The sequence below is a fragment of the Scardinius erythrophthalmus genome, assembly GCF_964197995.2.
Source record: "Scardinius erythrophthalmus genome assembly, chromosome: 6".
NCBI lineage: Eukaryota > Metazoa > Chordata > Actinopteri > Cypriniformes > Leuciscidae > Scardinius > Scardinius erythrophthalmus.
The window spans coordinates 31,463,619-31,487,628 of NC_138226.1; the positions used below are offsets into that span (position 1 = coordinate 31,463,619).

General features: G+C 36.9%; 1 protein-coding gene across 2 annotated transcripts in view; it reads left to right on the plus strand.

Moving 5' to 3' along the window:
• vwa8 (von Willebrand factor A domain containing 8) overlaps positions 1–24,010 on the plus strand; it is a 121,970-nt gene that overhangs the window by 52,588 nt on the left and 45,372 nt on the right. For both annotated transcript variants that reach the window (XM_081368942.1, XM_081368941.1), the window contains exons 27-37: positions 767–875; positions 969–1,107; positions 1,236–1,423; positions 4,069–4,191; positions 4,326–4,390; positions 5,887–6,012; positions 6,162–6,271; positions 8,016–8,170; positions 9,170–9,362; positions 9,454–9,535; positions 10,254–10,458. In XM_081368942.1, the coding sequence (XP_081225068.1) occupies positions 767–875; positions 969–1,107; positions 1,236–1,423; positions 4,069–4,191; positions 4,326–4,390; positions 5,887–6,012; positions 6,162–6,271; positions 8,016–8,170; positions 9,170–9,362; positions 9,454–9,535; positions 10,254–10,458 (1,495 nt within the window). The remainder of the gene's footprint in view (positions 1–766; positions 876–968; positions 1,108–1,235; positions 1,424–4,068; positions 4,192–4,325; positions 4,391–5,886; positions 6,013–6,161; positions 6,272–8,015; positions 8,171–9,169; positions 9,363–9,453; positions 9,536–10,253; positions 10,459–24,010) is intronic.

Sequence of the window (24,010 nt, forward strand, 5' to 3'; positions counted from 1 at the left end):
CATTAACAGCCTCTGTCAACATAGCAGGCTTTTTTCACTTGGTGTAAATGGATGCTACGTTATTATTGTCAATGTTTAAAACAGTTGTGCTGCTTACTATTTTGTGGAAACCGTGATATTTATTTTCAGGATTCCTCAGTGAATTATGACAAAAGAACATCATTTATTTGAAATAGATATATTTTGTGACATTATAAATGTATTTACTGTCAATTTTGATCAATTTAATGTGTCCTTGCTGAAGAAAATGATCAATTTCTTTAACATTTCTCAAAACATTTTAACGTTTTAGCTTTATATGTTATCCCACCTGCTGGAATTTCATAGTGCATTAATGTTTTCTCTGGGAATAGTAACTTTTCAATATCCAGATGCGTAACTACAACCTTCATTAATGTCAATGAACGTGAACAACGAACACAGTGTGCCTAACTACAGAGACAGCAGACTGTCTTCAGTTCTGGGGCATGTACAAAAGCTGAATAAAACAAAAACCATCATTTACACGCACATCATTTTCTGATTTAGGTGCAATTTATTTTATTAAATTATTGTATACAGTAAATACAGTCAGTCACTGGAAAAAAGCACTGATTACTTCCATAAATCATTGCAAAAATATAGGTGTGCCAGTCAGTTTTGCTTAACCCAATAAAAGAACACAGTTGTAGGTGTTTATATGACCTACATGTTGTCATAATGTAAGATTTCAATTTAATAACTTTGAATTTTTAGTCATAACAATAACTAAATACCCTGTTCCTAGGTTACCATTGCCAGACTGTAAGATGGCGGGTTACTGGGCCATCAATCGGGACGGTAATACACGACGAAAGCTGCTGTGTCCAACAGAGTCCCATCGGATAGACATTAAGGTATCATAACCCTTTCATTGATTTTCAATATTTCAAAGTTGTTATTAGCAAATTACACTTTGAAACTAATTCGACATCTGTGGATTTCCTCAGGGCCCAGTGTTTCTGCGGGTTCAGAGTTATCCATCTGAAAGGCATGAGACCAGATCTATGAGCTTCACTGAGGAACAGGCTCACTGGCAAATCCCCATGAACGAGGTCAACATCATCTGCGACGTCACCACTGCTAACGGTAGGCCATGACTACAGCACAATGATGTCGAAGTTAGTCTCATGGAGCCAAACCCTTGACCTAATTAATATGGCATGATTAAGTCCTGTGACTTTTATTTTGAAAGTGAATCTTGTTTTACCTCATAGATTCCATTTACGTGGCAACATGTAACCCTGTGTCGCTGTATGCTATGAAGGAGAGAGGAGACTCCGTCCAGTGCGTTGAGCTCTACGACATCTTCCCCCGAACCATCAGTGGAGTGTGGCAGCCCTTTGTCTCTGTGGCGGCACTGGGCAACCCGCTGCAGGACCAGGTGGTTCTCCATGAAGAACAGGTGTGTGTGTGTGTGTGTGTGTGTGTGTGTGTGTGACCTGTAACTCGCCCTTCTACACATGAAAATAGAAGATCATCAATAGCTGCATCCTTTCCACCAAACCCATGTCTAATAATAGTTGATGGAAATAGTAAATGGCCACAGTTCAAAACAAGGCCGAGGCCGAGTTGAGCTAATAGATTCACTATGGATGATGAGATGTGATGTTTGAGCAATAATACCATTCGGAATTTTAAATAAGTTATTGAGGTACTCTGAAGCCTGCATATTACTTTGCTGGATGTTATTGTCACTATATTTAGGCTTTGTTTATCCCTAGTTAAAATTTAAACTACTGTTTTTGTAGGATATTTTCTTTCTATAAATCCACTTATAATGTTAATCATAGTTTACTTTTCCAAAAACAAACTAAAAGGGACAGTTCAGCCCCCAAAAAAATAATAATTTACCGTCCCTCATGTCTTTCTAATAGACTTTAGTTAATTTTAATGGAACCTGAGAGATTTATGTAACCAAAACTTTGATGCATCAGAAAGGTCATAAAGACATTGTAAAAGTATTCCACACACATACTGTATATTGAGCTCATCAAATATGTTAAACAGAAGATCAAATGTGAACCTCAAGAACCTTTAGCCATGCTCCTTTGAGCCGAACACCATGCTCTGCACGTACAACGTATCCCGCGAACGAAAGAGCAAACTCGGAACCGCACACTCGCAACAACAAGACAGTAGGAGTGTCACCAAACTAAGAATAAACCAGAGCGAAGTGACTGAACCCTGACATGGATAAACTCTATGTATCTGTTCAAGCCAATTTGTCCAAAAGTATGTGGACACCCCCTTTTAATTCTCAAGTTTGGCTATTTTAACCACTCACACAGAGTCCTAAAACCCAGAAACAAGTTGACATTTTTGACTTCTAGTTCCATTGTCCTGAAGTCAAGGTTTTTTTTGAATGGGTTTTGTGTTAAATGCCTAAAATAAGGTCCATGATTTACACAAGCTCTTTTTTTTTTTCTCATATCAACCAGAGACATTTAACTTCTTCAGGCTAAACAGGTAAACTCATCCACTCACTAGTCTGCTTTTAAAGCCTCATTGTGTTTATACTCAAAGAGTATAGTGGTGGTGAAGTTGAAGTCATGTGATTGTGGTGTAGTTCATTCATACCCTACAGTACCTTTAGCTTTTTACTTCTAGCGATTGCATTTAGGCTTCAGAATTCATAAAAATTGTGTTCATTTATAAACAAAACATGTAAGAATCATAAACATTTGTTGGGCAAAGAGCTTTATTTTCTGCAATAATCCAAAAGTCAATGGAAGAATCCTGTTGGATTTTTGTTGAGGGAACCAGGGTGATGCTGACAAAAAAAAATACGTCATCACTGCAGCACTCTATTATTAACAGATTAAACATCCATTCAGTCTTGTATAAAGACTTTCCAGAAGAGTGGAAACTGTTGTGACTCCCTATTAATGGCTATGGTTTTAAAGTTAAATGTTTAAGAATCACAAATGGCTGTAGTGTTTTCTGAGATCACAGTTTTGGTCATGGAGTGTATCTTGATGTATTCAATAACCCTTCTCATTACTTCACTTACATGTTAAGGTACCAAACCAAAAAAAAAACAGAAAGAGATCAAATAGGAATTTACATTCAGAGCGCAGCTGGTTTGTATTAGAGTCGAGCCTGGTGGAAACCTGTTCGCTGTGGAAAAAAGGGGTGTGGAGAACATGATTACTTGTGTATAAAAATCTAAAAATACAGATGTCCAGACATCACAGGAGGCCATCCAGGGGCCATTGCTCTCCTGGTGGAGAAAACGCGAAGGCTGAATGGAACGGTGCAGCCCGTGACCACAATGGCCCGTCTCAGCCAGACCCACCATCTGTCCAGAAGTGATGCAAGGCTTCTATTAATATCACAGACAGCATCCGGTATATGAAAGACAGGGCGTAAGGAAGCCATTATGCTGCAGATTCAGTGGTGAGGAGGAATTAATGGCCTCCAACCTTTCCTATGAAGGTGAAAACTGAAGATAAGAAGCATTGTAACAGGAGGCTGGCACAATACTTACATAAAGTACATTTCTGGCCTTGTTCATGTTGTATGTGAAAAGTCAAGTCACCTTTATTTATATAGCGCTTTTTACTATACAGATTGTTTCAAAGCTGCTTTACAGTGATAACAGGAAAATAATGCAAAACTATTAGTTTCACTGTACAGGAAAATGGTGTCATAGTCCAGCTTAAGTAAGTTCAGTGATGGTTCATTTTTGTTGTAAAAAAGTTATTAATTTAGTTCATTTATCTATACAGCCGCTCTGGAGAAAAATGTATGTCATCGTCCAGCTCAGTTCAGTTCTCATATAATGGTGTCAATACAGGCAGATCAATAATATTGTTGAATATTATTGAAAGGACATTTACATTTCTTAAAGGGACAGCTGTAAAAAGGCCAGGGTCGAATAGAGGCTGGAAAATTGTTGCGTAAAACTAAATTATAGCTGTTTTGGTGCATAAAACCTTGACATTAACCTACCGTTATCAGTGTACCTTAGGGAATAAAATGAAATGATATGACCTCGTTTTTGAAAATGAGCTACAATTTGTGAACATTCTTGTCTCCTTTTTGTAGGGCAACACAGTTCTGCATGTGGACCTGGTTACTGGTGCTGTGAGGAGACTGGTCCTGTCTCAGGACAAGCAGGAGGAACCACAACGCAAGACTTCAAACTGGTGGAGCAACAAAGAGAGTCAGGTGGAAATCTATGTCTATAGCAGTGGTTCTCCATAGGGGGCCTAATACCTTTTATTAGTGTTGCAGCTAGTGTCACATCAGGTAGTGTAAAATTATCTTACAATTATTTTCAACTTTTGTATTGTTGTCATTAGCCAGGATACAAAATGTGCAAGGAGTTTGCTCACAAGAACTGGCTTCTCTTCTACAAAGAAAATGGGTAGGCTATTCTCCCTCAATCTTATGTGTGACAAGCCCCGTACGCTTTATTCTGAAACCTAGTGAGCTGTCTATGTAGGCAGCATTTTACAAAGCTAAACAGCTCTTTTATTAGAGCAATATGATTATTCAGCCTTCTGACCATTTTTGGCCAAATTGTAAGACAGCACCGTATATTTCTGTTGTGGAGAAATCAATCCCAGAATGCACTTCAACATAAATATGTCTAAGATGTTCGACGAAGTGTGAAAAATAGAGAATTCTGATTAAAAAAAGTACGAATCTAATGAAAATTAAGCAACATTTTTGTGCTGTCAGTGTTGTGGCACTCGTTAGCATGTTGCTATGTGCTTCATGTGAGAAGCGCCATTTTTATGAGTCGTTGCTTATATAGAGCTCTCAAAGTCTCATAATCAATTAAGTTGTCTACTCTACACTGCACAATGAATCTCTTATTTACACCATGTCTACACTTCCTGTGTTATAATGAGAGGATTCTTGAGCATGCAGAACTCTGTCCACTTATTGGTCATTGCATTCAAGAGATCAGCAAACATGTCTGTGATTGGTTTCATAGCTAAACGCTGCAAAAACACATTGTAAATAGAAACCCTTTGACACTCTCCGGATCGCAAACACAAATACACACTGGAGTATATGTCAAATCAGTTTCGCTAATATGATATTATTACAGTTTCAACTGAGGGGGTGCTCTTGTTTTTTAGTTTGAGGGTTCTTAGCACCCCTGTAGAACCGGGCCTGCCTCTCGTGCGGCGTCCCCGTCATTTTGCGCCCTAGGCAACCGCCAATGTCGCCTATGCCATGGGGCTTAAATTTACATTAACTGATATAATGTTAATATACCAACCTACTAAAGTAATAAAATCTGTTTTGTAGCTTTATAATACATTAAAAACCACCAAAAACATAGGTGGAACAGAGAGAGTCATATGTATAATCTAAGCTCATAACACATAGTTTCTCTATAAGCTGAGGTACATGCTAATATATATATACATGCTAATATATAAAAGTGTCAGACAGTGTCATGCACACAAATGCAAAACACCATCATGGTAACATAGGACACTAAAATATTAAACTTCATAAGACCCTAATGTACATAACTGATAAGAAACAGTTAACAAATGTGAAATGACACACGGAATGCCAATGTAATATAAAAAAAACTGTAAATTTAACAGCATTTTACTTTAAAATTACATGAAATGTCCCATTAGATTTTTTAAATAATTTTTATTGTTAGTTTTTCACCATATATAGTAAACAAACTTACCATTAACCAATTAAAAGTTTTTTTATATATATATATATATATATATATCGTTGTATTTTTACAGTATTTTACCATTATAATTATGCTAATTTTTACAGTGTAAGCTATAGACTGCTAGCAGCTCTCTAGGTTTTGAAACAGAGCTCTGGTGTCCTGTTCAGGCATGGTCTACTGATTAACACTCTGCTCTACTTGGACAGGAATCAGCTGGATGTTGTTGATGTGCTGGAAGGTCAGGTTCACACCATCTCCCTCCCCATCAATCTCAAGGCTGTGTTCCTGGTGGCTGAAGACCGCTGGCTTCTTGTTGAGAGCAAGACTGACAGGTGGCAATGAAGTTCATTCAATGAAATCACAAAGATTCCTTCATGTTTTAGTTGCTCAGACTTTGAAAAGGGTGTTCTCCTTTTAGAGGTTATGTAAGTGCATTTTCTACAACTAAACGTTCAACTAAATGTGCTCCCCTCATGTGCAGGAAGTTCCTGTTGACGAAGCCCATGCACATGGGCGCAGAGGACACGGGAGTGTGCCAGCTGCACGCCATCAGTGAAGACGCTGTTAGCACTGGCTTTGGCACCAGCTCAGGTGAACAACTCGTATTGCTTGTTAGCCACAACGCCCAATCAGAAGTCCAATCAGGGCCACTGAGAGCCCTTAACACTTGTCAGTCACCATCTGTCTCGCTTTGGCAAATGCGTCTGTTTCACATATGCTTTGATTGACATGAAGCCTCAGGGAATTTGACAAGTCAGATTCGAGACTTCAGCACATGAACAAACTTGGTGTCATATAATGGCGAATATAGAATATAAATGCGTTCTCACACAGATGATCTATTTACTCATTTATGCTCATTGCACATTTTTACTCCAAGTGGGCACATTTTTACTTAGTTTTATTGATTAGTGTTATTTGTTAATGCTAATGTTAATTTGTTAAGGCCCCAATGTACTTGTGCTAAATTAAAGAACGAATTGGTGTGATGTTATTTCGAACAAAATCAGGCTGAAACAAAAGTTTGTTTCAGGAGTTTGAAACGGCTTGCCAAAGTAAACTTGCTGGAAAAGTTCTCTTGTGGTGAACATAACGTGACGTAACTTGGACGTTTTATTCTACAACGTAAACTGCACACACTCACACCCCAAACATTCATATCTATTTACTTATTAGACGCCTATTTTATTTTTTTGTTTTGTTTTTTATAAACATAGCTTTAAAATTTTTGATTTCGATATGGGTGTGTGTTATTTAGAGCAAAACGTCCAAGTTTAGTCGTGTTATGTTTACCACAGACCTTATTTCACTCAAATGGCATTAATGTATAATAATGCAATGGGGGAATATTTGTGTGAAAATGATTTTAAATATATCTTGTGAATAAGCATATTCGTCTAAAATAATTCTGTATTTTCAGCTTCAGAATCATGAATATTTTTATTCTGGTGTCACCATTGTCCTGTGCATTGGGTTTCCAAGCCTATTCATTTACACCCCCAATGCAAAACCAAATTTAGCATTTTAATCAATTCAACGGTACATTTTTTGTCAACCTTTTATCATATGTCTTGGAGTATCACAGTAATATCATATCTTGAGTTCAGTATCGTGATATGTATCGAATCGTGTCATGAGGGTATCGTTACACCCCTACTATATACTGTTACACCCCTATTATTTAGTATTCCTGGCTTGGCTAATTTGAAAGCAGAGTCACGTATCCTACTGCATTTCGAGGAGAGCTGAAGCTCTCGGGGTCTGATGGATGACGCCAGTGAGTCCTGCACGCCTCATTTGATAGAAAGTAATGCCAGTTTGTTTTTGAAGGCCTAAAATAGCTGGTGAAATTAATCGTTGCCCCTTTGTTTATAAGGCATGAAAACAGCTCTATCTTCTGATGAACTACCCCTAGTCATTCCTCCTTCAGCAACGTATCATTTTCTGGAGCGTGAAGAGCAGAAAGACGATTAATAAGTCATAGTGTGAGTTATTGAGATGAATGTCTCTGTCATAAAGATAGAGTAATGCCTGTACTTAGTGGGCATCGGACATCTAAAGTATCAGACACGCTTCAGCGTTTGCTCTGAAAAATGTTTTTGATGACATCAAACGTTCCCATCAGCAGGATTGGGGTCTTAATCAAATCGAGAGTGACAGAATGTCTCTAGAAGGTCTGAATAATGACCAATTAAACTGGGGTATAAAGATGTGACAAATGTAGAGTCATGGTAGAAATGCTCTGAAACCTTTTATGGGTTTAGTGGCGAGGACACGTTATCATCTCTGTGGGAAGTCATTTTAGAGTGATGATCTGACTGTCTTTGTGCTTCAGGGATGGAAAGCACAGCCCCTCAGGAGGTGTCGAGTGAGCAGCTGCCCAATGAGAACCTCAGCACTGCCCTGGGGCAGAAGATCGCCTCTCCCAACCGCATCCTCTGTGACACCAACACCTATGCTAACGTTATTGTGGGATTCCCAGATCTCATGGTGGGTGACAATTATGACATACCCTGTAGTAAAATACACAGCTGGATTCTATAGATCAATGACATGATACACTTTTTTTTATTTTTTTTATCTATTTATTCAAAATTAGTTCATTCAGATATTGAAAACCTGTCCATTATAAAATGATATATTCATGTTAATGTATGTATACATTAACATGAATATCATCTTTAGAATGGAAAGGTTTTCAAAAATGATATTTTGGGGGGGATGGGAGGGCGTAATTGGATGATGCAGCTGTTTTGATAAAAAATTTAAAACAAATATTTTTCTTGAAAAGAAAACCTTATTAATTCGTTTGTGACTGATCATTTTTCTTTTTTTTTTCTTTTTTTTTGGTAATGCATATTAATGTAGAATTTTCCATTTTTAATTGAGCCTTAAAATTGAGCCAGATGTCTTAAATGTAATGGTATTAACATAATTTACATTATTATTATCTTATAAGTCACCTAATATTTTTGCATATGTTATTTTCTGACAGTGATATTCATATAATATTCATGATTCTCTTATCATAATAATAATAATAGAGTGGCCAAAAGTGATGTCTTCTCCCTTTATTTAAATATTATTAAACATTTGAACAAACACAATAATAATAACTGACTATGTTGTAGTAAGCGTAGGTTTTTTCCTTTTTTTTTTTTTTTTTTTTTTTTTTGCAGAGTAAAATAAAACCTGTAACTGTAGTTTGCCTTTTTTGTCAAATAATTTTGTCAGATAAATACCTAAAACAAATTTAGTTTTTCCTTCATATTTAAAATATGAAAATAAAATATCTATAATATTTTCCTCATATTTTGATAATTTAATTGATCATTTTATATATATATAATTTTTTTTAATTGATGGTTACACAAAATATTTTTTTTTTTAGAGTCAACAGGTTAATGTTTATTTTTACTTTTCATTCTCATGGATAGACGTATGTGGCATTGACTCCTATATAACCTGTTTTGTATTGTGTTTCCACAGTCCCCAAACGAGGTGTACAGCTTTAAGAGATCTTCGCCCATAACTGAGGGTCGAGGGCCTGATATGTTTTTTGGGTCAAATAAGCGAACAGGGCCCCCAAAGAGGGTGAACTGTGTCTGTCTGTTAGATGCCAATCAAGTGGTACGAGCGCTGCCTCCTACACAAGTCCCACTGACTGAGGTCTACCCTAAAGGTAAAGCATTGACCCCTTCAAATGCACATATCATATAAAAATAGAAGTGCAATTTTTACTCATGATACTGATGGTATGGATTCACCAACAGATGTCACACCACCCATGGCGGCTGCTTACCTGGAAGTGACAGACCTGAACTCTAAGAAGCTCAAATACATTCCAGTCCCCAGGTACAGAGTAAGACTCCTTTCATGAAACTGTAGCTCCCTCTTCTGTTCAGCTGATTAGACACTGGGCACATTAAAGTGACACAGTTTGCATATGCAATGCATATTGTTAAGTAGGATTTTTGAATTTCTTTAAATCAAAACCTTTCCCAAATATAAATGTTAAATGATGTAATGGTATTAACGTCATTTATGTTATTATATTATTATGTTTTAAGCAGTATTGAATATTTTTGCATAAATTATTTCCTCACAGTGAAACCAGAAGCAGTCTATATAGCAATATAGGGAATTATGTCATGCAAATTGCATTAAGCAGTTTTTTTTTTTTTTTTTACCTGATTACCTAATTTTGCCCTCTGCAGCAGATCATTGGCCTCAAGGTTCTCAACTCTGGCCCTCGAGGTCCACTGTCCTGCAGAGTTTTGTTCCAACCCTTATCAAACAGACCTGAACAAGCTAATCAATGTCTTCAGGATTACTAGAAAGGTACAGGCAGTTGAGTTTGATCAAGGATGGAGTTCTGCAGGAAAGTAGACCTCAAGGACCTCTTGCATTATAGCCCTAATATGGTGATCCATTTGACTTCATGTTTAATTTTATTTTTGTTGTCTTAAAATGTCTTTAAAAAAGCTTACATTTAGCTTCAGGAAAGCCTGTGTAAGGGAATGGCAAGTCGTCCAGTGGTTGTGATCAGTGTCTATCATGCTGATGTGTTCAGGAGCAGCTCTGTGTCTCCTTACACTGTGTGGATCTCAAAGATCTCAGACACAGATGTGGTGATGGCTCCTCTGGGCTCTGGCGGGGTGGTGACTGTCGACATGGGAGGCTACATTAGAGTCTGGGAAACCGGCCTCGACAACCTGCAGCGCTCTCTGCTGGAGTGGAGGAACATGATCGGATCAGAGGATGGTAGGCCAATCCAGGTAGGACCTTTAGGGAGAATCTCACAAAACATTAGAAAGGTACTAATGTCTGGGTCATATTTCACCCCAAAATCATTAAAAAAAAAAAAGAAGAAGATTTTTTGTCAGTAATGCAGTCTATTTTAGGAGCATTAAGACTGTTGCATTGTGACATATTTTATTGCTGTGGTATGTCCATATTTTTTTATATATTTTGTTTTGTTTGAAAAAACCTGTTTGAAGTCAATTCAGCATGTTTTTGTTTGTTGTTTTGTTTGTTTATTTTTTTTCTGTTTACAGTTTTTTTTGTCTTGTTTTGCTTTGTGTTTTGTTTAGTTTTTGTCTTTTTTGTCTTGCTTTCTTTTTGATGCCTCCTTTGCTGCAGGAATTGCTCTTTGATTTCTGAACTCTCTTATTAGTCCCAAACATTTTGGGCTTTGGCAGTTTAAAATGTGCAGTTCTCTCTCTTACCACATGGTGGCGGACTTCGATAAGACATTTCCTGTACTTATTTTTATAAGGTTGGTTGTAAAATTGCTAAAGAAAAATAAATGTTTTTTAGCATTGTGACATAAGATATTAAGAAGATATTAATTTTAAATCCAAAATTATCCATTTTATGTTTTTGTTTTTTATCAGACTATATACATCTTGATGCACATAACTCAACGTTTTTGCTTGATGAGATATTTATATGCATGCAGGTTCTGTTTTTGAGTATTTTTATTTTATGTTGCTGTTTGTTCTCTCCACTTTTAGGTTATTTTGCTGTTCTGCTAATTTGGAGAATATATATTTGGAGTATTTTCAGTGGAAGGTTCCTTCATGGCAGAGCTCCAATGCTCCGCTGTGTGACACACAGATAGACTTTATAGACAGTGGAGTAAATACATTCAGTCAGAGGAGATAAGGACACACTATGGAGAGAACTGACCTAAAGTATAGTCTATTTCTATCATTCACAGTCTCATTCACATATCATAAATAAGAGGCAAAATATATATGACAACATTAGTTTGGTAGACACTGTTTGTTTATTGGTTGTTCTACATGACACATCTGTTGACTGAGGGTTACTAAAAATGACAATGACATTAATATGTCTGTGGTCTCCTTTTTTTTCCCATCAAAAATAGCACCAAACAGCTTAATCTGTTGCCGTCCTTGGATGTTGTTTATACCAATAAGACTCAAAAATGTCTTTGAAAGTGCTTCTAAAATAACTGCTGGATTCAATATACACAGAAACACTATTTAGCAGATTCACTCCATCATTTAAATGCGGCTGTGTCACTCTCAAAACATTGTGGGCTGCAGTGTAACACATTACAAGTAACGTGAGTTATGTAATCCGATTACTTTTTTTTTTAAGTAACTAGTAAAGTGACACATTACTTTTAAACTAAATATCTGAGTAACTTTTTCAAATAAGTAACACAAGTTACTTTATTTTCCCATTTATTGACTGACTCCTCTCCTGTGTAGAGGTGTTGTGTGAAACATGATGTTAGTTCTAAAAACTGTGAAATGCAAACTTGGAGTAGTACGCAAAACGGCAATAATTAAAATGTTAAATAACTCAAATATACTTTATGAATGTAATCTCACTTTATCTTTTCCGCTGACCTTCGATGATCCAATTAACATCACATTTGTGATGCTGTGTTGCTTTTCTTGTTGTTTTTTGTAAGAGTGTTGAAATTTCTTTTCATGCTCAAAAAGTTTGAGTTGTGCCGTCATGAATTTGCATTTCCTTCAGCCTGAGGTTTATTTTTTTCACTTTTGGTGTGAAAGGGCCTTTAGCCCAGCCCAGGTGAGGAAAACGAATGCAAAAGTAACATAACTCATTACTTTTTCATAAAAAGTAACTAACACAATTAGTTACTTTTTTGGGAGTAACGCAATATTGTAATGCATTACTTTTAAAAGTAACTTTCCCCCACACTGGCTTGGCTGAATGTGTCCTAAATATCATAATCTTAATATTGACCAGTTTGGCATGCGATTGATGTGTCTGTGTGGAGTGCTTGTCTGAAAGTTCGCGCACTTCCTTTTCTTCCACACAGGTACACAAAGAGCCTCTTAACCGTCAGGCTCTTTCTCTCACACTGGCTCTCTTTGAGCCTCCTTATTTTTACATCAAATATTTGCCCAAATGGTCACGATCTTGACCTTTCTTTGCAGCTCTCTGAATGGCGTGTGTGAGTTTGTTCAGTTGGATATCGCTCATGTCCTCACTGGTTTGCCCTTGGTTGCCCCACTGAAGGAGGGAGATATATAGTTTACAAACAAAGGAAAGAAAAGCATGGTGTTTCATAAGGGTTTATCATGAAGCTCAAGACTGTGTTATCTTGCTGTTGGTCTGGGGTTTTCCTTAACCGTCTCAGAGCAGTGTCTTAGATCCACCCTTCACCCCACCTTAGTCTTCACATCACAAACACACACATTCTCTCCATCACGCTGCTTCTTGCCCCATACATACAGTCGACAGAGCAGGTCCTGCCCACCTGTAGGGGAAAACAAATTCTGTTCGGTTCTGTGGGGAAAATTAGGTGGGATTTCTGATAGATTCGGACACTTTAATTTACTGTGAACAGACTTTAAAGGAATAGTTCACTTAAAAATTAAAATTCTGTCATAATTTACTCACCCTCAAGTTGTTCCAAACCTGTATGAATTATTTTTCTTCCGTTAAACTCAAAAGAAGATATATTGACGAAAAAAATAAATAAATTATATATATATATATATATATATATATATATATATATATATATATATATATATATATATATATATATATATATAGAAGATATATGGACAAAAAAATACTATGGAAGTCAATGGGGTTCATCAACTGTTTGGTTACCAACATTCTTCAAAATATCTTCTTTTGTGAAAGAAATTAATACAGGTTTTAAACAACTTGAGGGTGAGTGTATGATGACAGAATTAGATTTTTTTAAGTGAACTATTCCTTTAAGTTATTGTGTACTTCAAATAGAGCAAAATTTGTGTGTTTTTTCCATTTTACCAGTCACTTAAATAAAATAAGCTTAAAGAGTGCATCTAAACATGTGTATGTCTGCATGATTTTGCCGATAAAAAAATAAAATAATTAAATAATCAAGTAAAAATAAATGTAACATCCATAAGTGAGATGCATGTCAATCGCTTTTTTCACCACAATACAGCAGAACTGAAACCATTTCAAGTTGCCTGACATTTTAGTCTTGATGTTTTAACATAAATTCTGCATATTTTAGCCGGAACAGTTTGATGACAATTGATAAAGTATATATTGATATTACTATAAATTAATGCTATTGGATACTACCACGTCATCTGTTGTGGTTTTTTCGTATACTGGAAAAGCAACCTATTAGCCGAAAGTCTGCTAAATAAAGTCTGGCACTGATACAGTTTACATGTGATACACGATCTCTTTTCATCTTGTTGTTGAATTGCTTGCAGTCTAATTTTAACTTCTCTTTTTAAATTGTCTGTGGAAAAAAATCTATGACTTTTATTGACTGTGGAACCATCAATATGCAAATTAGTCTGACTCAATGATCCACTCGGTCACAATGACAAGTGGAAATATTGGCCTAATTCAGCCATATTCTGTATGCTTGAACCAGAAACTGATTCAGAAGAAGGAGAGGAAGAGCGAATACAGATTATGCAAATTCACCCCGTCTTCACTCACTCATACAGGCTCGTCTACAAGTGGATGTATCAGAATGGTAATGCGTTTTATGTATCGCTTTCTACAATGTCGGACACATAACAGTAATTAATATGATTAGCCTTTTGCTAGACTACGTTATCAAACAGCTAATGATGTGTTGCTAATGTTACACAAACCATGTTCCCATTCGCCATCTTAGAGTCAGACATCTTGTTAGCTGCCTTCTGAAAATCAGCATCCTTAGAAACGCTTTGAACATCATAGAAAGTCTGTGGAGAAAAGCCCCGTCCCCGAAAACCGCTTTTTTGAGACTGTCTTTGGTAATCTGCAGTTTTAAGGGGAAAAAATACTCAGCAATCGTGTTGACTGATGAATTTTCAAATGGTTTGTCTTAAAGCAAATTAAAAACACCACATAGACATATAAACAACATTAAAAACTTGATTTTCATCACTTTAACATAATTTGCTAAATATATTATATTTAAAAAGTTAAAATATTAATACATTATTCAATTACACATACATTGTTTTATCTATCTATAAATGACAGAAACGTCTGTATGTCCGTCTGTCTGTCTGTCTGTCTGTCTGTGTGTGTGTTATTCGCATATCTCTCGAACCGTTAGTCCGATGGATTTCAAACTCGACAGGTGTCTCGCTACGGTCACGAGTAAGTGCAGTGCCAAGTTTGACGTTGTTTGGATGAGAAATGCAAAAGATATTGTTAAATATATCATTTTTAGAAGGTTGTGGTTTAAAAATAAACATTCTGACATTATAGGTTGTATTGGTCAAAGAAGCCCCAAGAAGGTTGTGGTTTAAAAATAAACATTCTGACATAAACTCTCAGTCAGCTACACTGTTTACTTCTGAATATTATATTTTATTCACGGCCGTCATTTGTAGTAACCAAGCGGCAACCTCCCTGTCTCTCTCTTGAAACCAACACGGAAGTGAATTAAACGGCAATTCACCAACTGGCCACCAGAGACCGGCTGCAGAAGTGAGTCAAATCTGTATCTCCCCCATGTTAAAATGCCCAACTTTACAGCAGAAACAAAAAACATGTTTACAGCCTGGTGCAAAAAGTGGCTTTGGTCTATACAGATAATTTTGCCCTTCATGACAACTGTGAGGGGGTGAATTTTTTTATAACTCATCCGTTTAAATTATATTAAGCCTTAAATTTCTGCATAATTAAGGGTGTCCACTTTTGAGTGACAGGTGGATTCCCGCTGCTGTGGTCATTAGTCATCATTAGCCATTTGTCTGCTGTCTGTTAGCCGTCACGTTACCTCAGCTCATTGTCTGACTGTAAAAATAAATAAATTCGGGAGTGACGCGCTGCCAAGATGGCGACGGTCGGCCACGCCCACTTTAGGCTTCAGAAACGGTCTTCAGAAACCTACGGGTGACGTCACGGACACTATGTCCATATTTTTTTACAGTCTATGGTAGTAACCTATTCACAAACTGTTTGCTCAAGCGTAGCATTTTTTCGGAGTTCACTGTGTAGCCTGCTCCCTGAATCGTCATGCTTATTCATTTGTGAATGTTAACTGAATCTGTAAATACTTCTGTATATTATATCTATCTATAAATTACGGGAATGTCTTTCTGTCTGTGTGTGTGTGTGTGTGTGTGTGTGTGTGTGTGTGTGTGTGTGTTATTCGCATATCTCTCGAACCGTTATTCCTATGGATTTCAGACTTGACAGGTGTCTTGCTACGGGCATGAGTAAGTGCAGTGCCAAGTTTGACATTGTTTGGATGAGAAATGCAAAAGATATCGTTAAAAATACCAGTAAAAGAAGCACTTAGAAGGTTGTGGTTTAAAAATAAACATTCTGACATAAACACTCTGTCAGCTACACTGTTTACTATTATATTTTATTCACAGCCATCATTGGTAGTAACCTAGCCTGCTCCCTGAATTCAATGCGTTCACAGTCTCTTTCACGTGCACCAAACCAACAATTACTAAAAACACACACAAAAACTGATTTTGCACGGGCATTTTGCACTAGTTAATTTAAATTTAACACAAGCAGCCTTCAGTTCTAAATTAAGTTCTTATTTTAGCAAGTCATATTTTAACTTTTATTAAATTGACTCATAATTGCTTTAAGCCATTTCAGAAATTTCTCTTCATTTTCTCTATAGAAATGAACGTGTAATATTATAACCAGGATTTGCTTCTCCTCACTCTAATTCACTGTTGCTGACTTTAGCTGTTCCACAAACATAAATGATTCACTGAGGGCATCTTGTAGCAGCTGTGGGTATATTAGACAAGCAGGACGTCCTGGATTAGAGGAGCAACAGTGACTTTCTCACGCTGACTTGATGCGGTTTACCGTTGGGCTCGTTCTGCTGTCTGATGCTCTCAAGCAAATGTTGATCAAACCCCCAGTTTGAGGGTCAAACCTCCAGATAAACGAAACAGAACAGTGCACTGAATGAGTATTAATGCATGTTTATTCAGATGACACTGGTTCAAGTCTGGCCTGCAACTTTCTTGTAATTTATGTTTTTGGTCTCAACATCTAATCAGTGTTATATGATGTTCTTACTGTGTTTATCGTGAACATTCATCCTGGGTGACTCCAGGATTTTTATTTTCGGTCTGAGTCTGGAAGATTTTCAGAGCTAAAGCTGTTCTTTCATGTATTTGGCCTGATCTTCAAATATGAGATCTTCTCTGTTAAAACTGTTACTGTAGAGAGTGATGGAAACATTCCCAGACTCCAGCTGGCAGAGAGTCTTCTCCTCTAGGATCTGTGCCATCTCCTCATTCTCTCAGTCTGTCGACCGTCTCGTTCCCTTTCTTCATTTTGTTACTCCTCCCTCAGGTCCTTTATTTCTCCCTCCATCACAGTGCTCATATTTTCTGCTCTCTCACACTGTTTCAATCGTCTGTGTGTCACGGCCTCAGTCGGAGGCCTATTGTGTAGCATTCCTGTTCCCAGACGGAGTGATCACTCAGTGAGTTAGCTAGTGTTGCCCCCCCCCCCCCCCCCATTCTCTTTACACGGGTTACGAGAAGCCCTCTGACAGTGATGCGGTTTCTCCTGCTGATGTGGCGGCCGTCACACATCCAAATATAATCAAAGGGCTGATGCTGGCTATCATGGCTTTCAGTTACATTACATTACTACGATGTGAAACATCACATTCCTCTGAGCTTGTTGATTGAAAGCACATTGTAAACATCAGGCAGGATACGACGCTCATTACATGAATTTGATTGAACTCATTGTCTGTGGAGCACAATAGTCACCGCCCACTTTTTCAGCAGCTTTGATTCTATTACGAAAGTATTTTTCCCATCATTTTCTTCATAGGCCTCTAAAAACTTTGGTCCTTGGTAAAGATTTAACATTAAGTGTAAATTTCATGTTCATAGTTGAAAATTCTGTCATCATTTATTCACCCTCAAGGTGTTCCAAACCTGTATGAGTTTCTTTTGTCTGTTGAACACAAAAGAAGATATTTTGAAGAACGTTGATAACCAGACAGTTGACGGTACCCATTGACTTCCATAGATTTTTTTTTTTTTAATGGCTACCGCCAACTGTCTGGTTACTAACGTTCTTCAAAATACAGACAAAAGAAACTCATACAGGTTTGGAACAACATAAGCGTGAGTAAATTATGACAGAATTTTTTGGGTAAAATGCATATTTAGTGTACACGTTTAAAATGCATATATTTAGTGCGAAAGTGTAAAATCCATATATTTGTAAAATGCATATATGTATAAAAGTGTCAAATGTGTGTGTATATATGGCCAGATTTTCTAACAGCTTGTGCCAGCGTAAACACTCTTTTGGCTTTGAAAAACTACTGTCAGGATTTACTAAAGACACGCAGTGAAATATTAAAAAAATTTGCAGATGATCTTATTGCTTATGCATTTGTCGGAGTTCCCCTTTCAAGCACAATATTTATGGGAGGAGATTATTTAAATGAATCATGCAAGGTGATTTACTAAGGTTTGCGCTGGGCAATTTACTGGTATTTGCGCCGGGCAATTTACTGGTATTTGCGCCATTATTTAACTCCTGAAAAAAGCATGTTTTAACCCAGACACTAAATTGCGCTGCTCTTGGTAGATTGTGTTGGTCATTATGGAAATGATCCGGCCGCGTCTGTGTTCTTTAATTTGCATATAGTCAGTAGATCACGAGCAGAACTCCCATCTGCGCTTTTATGAAATTGCGCCCTCACGCTTATTTGCCCTGTTTAGTAAACCTGGCCCTTAGTGTAAAATTCATAGATTTGTCAAATGCATATATTTATGAAAGTGTAAAATGTGTATATTTAGTGTAAAATTCATATATTTAGTGTAAAAGCGTAAAATGCACATATTTAGTGTAGAATTTATATATTTAGTTTATTGCAGGCTATATAAGTTTAGTTTTATGAAGGAGAATATGTGACTATCTGTTCACACCTGGTCTACAAAATCATGTTGCTACAGATAAACCGAACCACAGCTTCTTAACCTTTTGAAAGAGTCTATTATGACTTCATACCAAGCTGTCAATCATTTTGCCCCAATATCTGAGAACAGCACATCACAACTTTCCATAATTAAATGTCCTGGATTAAAGTGAATGTCTGTTTTTTTCCACTCTTATGTCAGAGATCTGGAATTTTGTTTTTGTACCTGTACAGTGTGTATGTATATATGATATATTTGTCTAGGCAATGAGGTCCTGTCCACTAAATTGGATGGACATCATTCTGACCACACATGACGGTCGTGACAGAGTTGAGTCATGCGAGGAATGTGTAAGCCTGACGTCAGCGCCGCTCAGTGATCCTGCTCCATACATGTCCGTCTGTCTGCGTGTATGGATGTATTTATAAAGTGATCAGTGCAGCAGATGTGGGCAGTATCAGTGATGCAGAATATAGATATGATGTGTGTCAGATGGGAAATGAGTGGACGCTTTGAGTCACCCCTTACACACACATCACAAACCATTCAGTCATGACGAGTGAGACCGCAGCTGAAAACATCCATCATCTAATACTGTCTCAAACCTGATACAGTGTTAGTTAGATACTATTAAAGACTAACCTAATACGTTATTAGTAAAAAAAAAAAAACATATTAATGAATAAATCCGCCCAATCTGGCAACACTGACTGTTTTTTGCATAATATATATTAGGGAAGTATTTGATTTCATCCCTTGCTTCGTTCCTGAATGAATCAGCCATTTAAACAAATCGTTTTAATCGCTCACTTGACTCCACCTATTGTCGGTTTTAGTTTCATATTTGGAGTATTCCAAATATGTTTTAATCATTTCATATTTCAATATTAAATTAAAAAACAAAAACAAAAAAACATGAATACTCATTTAAAAACCATTAATCTCACAGCATTATTTATGCAATTCTAATTGTTGTGTAAATGCTTGAATGAGTTGCATAATGCAGTATACCTAAATGCCACTTAAGATGCAGCTTCTGAAACAAATATGTTTGAGTACTAAATGCTAAAAGATTAATCAAAATATTACTTTCTATAGCTTACTTTTTTATATCTATTATTTTTTTTCTCATGTAACAATAATGACTTGAAATTATCTTTTGGGGGTAATTTCTCAGCCAAAATTGATGTGTGATTAATTTGCGATTAATTTGATTAAATAATTGGCATATCATGTAATAAATTAGATAAAAAATGTTATCAATATTATATACAGTAGTCAAAATTTGAAGTGGATCAAAACCTTTCATCAAAGTTACACATGAATTTTGAACAATACCCGTTCTTGTCTTAGGATGACTTTGATGAGCCTTTTTGATCCACTTCAAATGTTGACTACTGTATATATATGTAAATACTGTAGCAAAGTTAGTTGTTCAGGGAAGGAGGAGGCGGGAACCCGCGAACGTCCAAACACACTTTAATCATATAAAATAAACAAACAGCAAAACGAAAGTAAAGCGCCGCCCCGTACAGACGACTGCTGCATATTAACATAATAACATAAACAAAACACAACGTCCAGGCCTGGTCCTCTCTCATCCTTCACTGTCATCACTCCTCCTTTTATCCATCCGGAGCTCCTCCGTGAGACACTCGAGACTGGTGTGACGCACAGATGACACTCATTAGCAATTACGCTACCGGCCTCGCTCTGTTCCCACAGCTCTCGGCCCCGCCCTACTTGACATATATATTTTTACTCTTTCTAATTTTACTGTCATGACATTTAATGCTAACTGAGGCATATTTGACATAACTGACAACATATTTTTTTATGTTGTAAAACCATAGAATTCAAAAGGGTGTTTTTTCTTTTTCACATGACTATATATATATATATATACATACATACATAATTTATTTATTTATTTATTTATTTTACTGTAAAAACATTCAAATTGTGAAATACTAGGCTATTACTTTTTTAAATATCTGTTTTCTTTTTAATATATTTTAAAATGTCATTTATTCAGCATCATTACTCTAGTCTTCAGTCACATGATCCTTCAGAAATCATTATATGCTGATATGGTGCTTAAGAAACATTTCTTAAAATTATCAATGTTTAAAACATTGTGCTGCTTGATATTTTTTATATACATTTTAGGGTATTTTACTGTAATTTTTGATCAATGTATCCTTGCTGAATAGAAGTATTAATTTCTTTCAAAAAACTTTGAAATAAAGTTTGAATGGAGTCTGAATCAGAAGTTGTTCAGGTTGTTCTGCAAACGAATAATACTCAGTGTGAAAGGTTTAGAGTGTCTGCAGAATGTTAAGATTTGAAGTGTAGATCACCATGTAAGTGTGTTATATGCATGTGTTTGTGTACAGTATAATGTATCTGGAGCTGGTCAAGTGGGAATTTAATCAGCTCAGTAAATGCCACAGCTTTCTTTACATTTACTGCTTGAATTTACAAGATGACTTACATTTACAAGACTTACTGCTTTGACATTTATCTGTTGACATTTTGTGACATAAACATTTAAAGGACCATCTCTTCCTCTTCTGCTTTGAATTTGAATTCATCTCATATCCGAGCCAAAAGTGTTGCTCTGTTCGCCCCTGAACAGTTATATCATATTATTGATCTACTGTACAACAGTTCTTCTGATATCAGCTTCTTGTGGTATATATGCAGGGTGTGTAAAGCAGAACTGTGAAACCCTTGAGACCAAGTAAAAGTTGAGCGCTGATGTAATGACGGGGTTTGTGGGTTTGGTGGGCCTCCTGTGGTCAGCAGCCAGTACAACGAGTCTGACTGCATTGTCCTGCTCTCTGTGTGGGTCTGCGAGGGAACACAGCCTGGGACATTTCATTTCAGAGACAACCTCAAAACACGGGCATTCCTCAAATTCCAGCCCGGGCTCCTGCTCTGCCCACTGGGATGCTATAAGGCCAGCAAGGCACTCATCCTAGACATGGGCCAGTACTTCTGTCTGGAGACTGAGGAGTCAGGACTCATTCCATCCACTTCAGAACATGAGACTTGTTTCAGATTTCATGTTAATGACCATAAGAAAGTCTATAAGGAAGGGAATGAACTATATAAGTACAGTTGCCAAAACTTTATGGTAAAGCATTATGTCCAGTTCTGTTTGCATGTATGAAAGTGTGCACTTATTGAAGTTTGCTTTGACATGTGAGCATTTGTTTTATATTCACCGTGGTTGCTAGCAAAATTTGTCCTACATAAATACACATTAAATTGGATAAAAGGCTTAATTTAGAGGTGTGCCCCACTTCTGCATCTCCAGTTAGCTATGATGACCCATTTACTTTAGGCTTGTTACGTCAATATTGTTCCATAATTTAAGTCTTCTGTACATATAGTGACCTGCTGCACACTTTCTTCTTACTTCAGCCACACTTAAATCATGTAAGAATGTCTTTGCGTTGTTTAACAAAATATTATATAGTGTCATTTATGTTAAAGAAATGTAGTCAATCGCATTGTACACATTTTTATATACACTGTACATACAAAATGAAGACATTTTGGATCATAATGACAGTTAATGTGATTCTCTACACCCATAGTTGCTCTGCTAAGACACCTGTGTGAACTTGAGGAGAACTGACTAAGTCTTAATCAGCTCCCCTAGTTCATTAGTCTGAGCACTGATCAGGGAGTCGTCCGTCTCAATCGCAAAATCCTTTCAGTGCACTGAAACATTCGCTCCCTAAAAAGTCCCACAGTGCACTGTGAAAACCAGGGAGCATCAATGCTCACTATGTTCCCCTACTGGAAATTCAAAACTTAGGGAGCTGATTGAGACACACATATATGCACTTAAAATCGACAATTGATTAACAGACATGAAGGAAAAGGCAAAATTAAATTAGTTTTGTTAGGTTTTAGGTGGCCATCTTTTGTTTTCAGTTTGGAATTTTCTCCCTAATGCAACGGAATTCATATACATACAGTTTGCATATGGAGTATGATCATCCACTGTACTCATCTCAATCACTGTGTCAGTGTCTTTATCTGTCTGCCTGCCCACCTGTCTAGCTGTCTGTCATCAAACTGCCCTAATGTCTGCCGATCTGGGGTGTGTTTCCCGTACAACAACGTAACTCGCTGCTGAACTAGGCCTACCATAGTACGATGCATCGTTGAAGAAATCAATTAGCTAGTCACGACTGTTTCGCTAAACCATATTGTCGCAAATTGGTCGTTGAACCACGTTGGTTAATGATGTCACGCAGGTGGTGGAGTAATAACTTGAAAAAAATCTGTTTGAGATCGAATTAATGCTAAATGTTTTGCTATAAATTGCTTTATTTCCAGATTTAATCATAGGCTCGTTCTTACGTACTAGAGCACGTACGTGTTTTAAATCTCTTTTCAAACTAAAAGACGGAAATGACGTTGAATGTATTCTAAATAAAAGATACAGATTGTACTGAGTGCCAGCTTGCTTATTTGGCTCAAGATAAGGATTTATTGAGTCCACTTCATGCAAACAAGAAACTATGCTTCTAACCACAGGTCGAAAGTTGTCATTCCAAACACACAACTTTTGCGATGCTGTTTGCGAATGTTCATTAGATATGTTTTCTGGAAACACAGACTCATTGAACGATGCTGATAACGACGGAACTTGAAACCATATGGCTAACAATGCTTTTGGGAAACGCACTCCTGTCTGTCTGTCTGTCTGTCTGTCTGTCTGTCTGTCTGTCTGTCTGTCTGTCTGTCTGTCTGTCTGTCTGTCTGCCCTAATGTCTGCTGACCTGTCTGTCTGCCTGTCTTGTCTGTGTATATGATTGTTTTTCTATATGTCTGTCTATCTATCTATAGCTCTTTCTGTCTGTCTTTTTGTCTGTGTATCTTTCTGATTTTCAAAACTGTCTGTCTGTCTGTCCTAATGTCTGCTGACCTGTCTGTCTGTCTGTCTGTCTGTCTGTGTATATGTCTGTTTTTCTATGTCTGTCTGTCTATCTATATATCTGTCTGTCTGCCCACCTGTCTGTCTGTCTTTTTGTCTGTGTATCTTTCTGATTTTCAAAACTGTCTGTCTGTGTCTGTCTACTGTTTTTAATCTGTAATGTCAGTAGGGTGTTGTGATAATGCTTGTGTGTCTCATCTTTGTGCTGTTAAATCCTGGCTAATCTGAAGCCACGTTGCACACACACACACACACACACACACACACACACACACACACACACACACACACACACACACACAAATCTCCTTATCATAAACAGGACTGTCACTGATCTTCCGTAGAGATGGGAAGCCATGTTTTTTTTCTTTTACATCAGTTTGGCAGTGTATATAGGGTACACGTTTTTATACAGATATCTACAATGGCTTGTTATTTGTTGAAATGCATCTTGCTGGTGTGGCATTTATGTACATG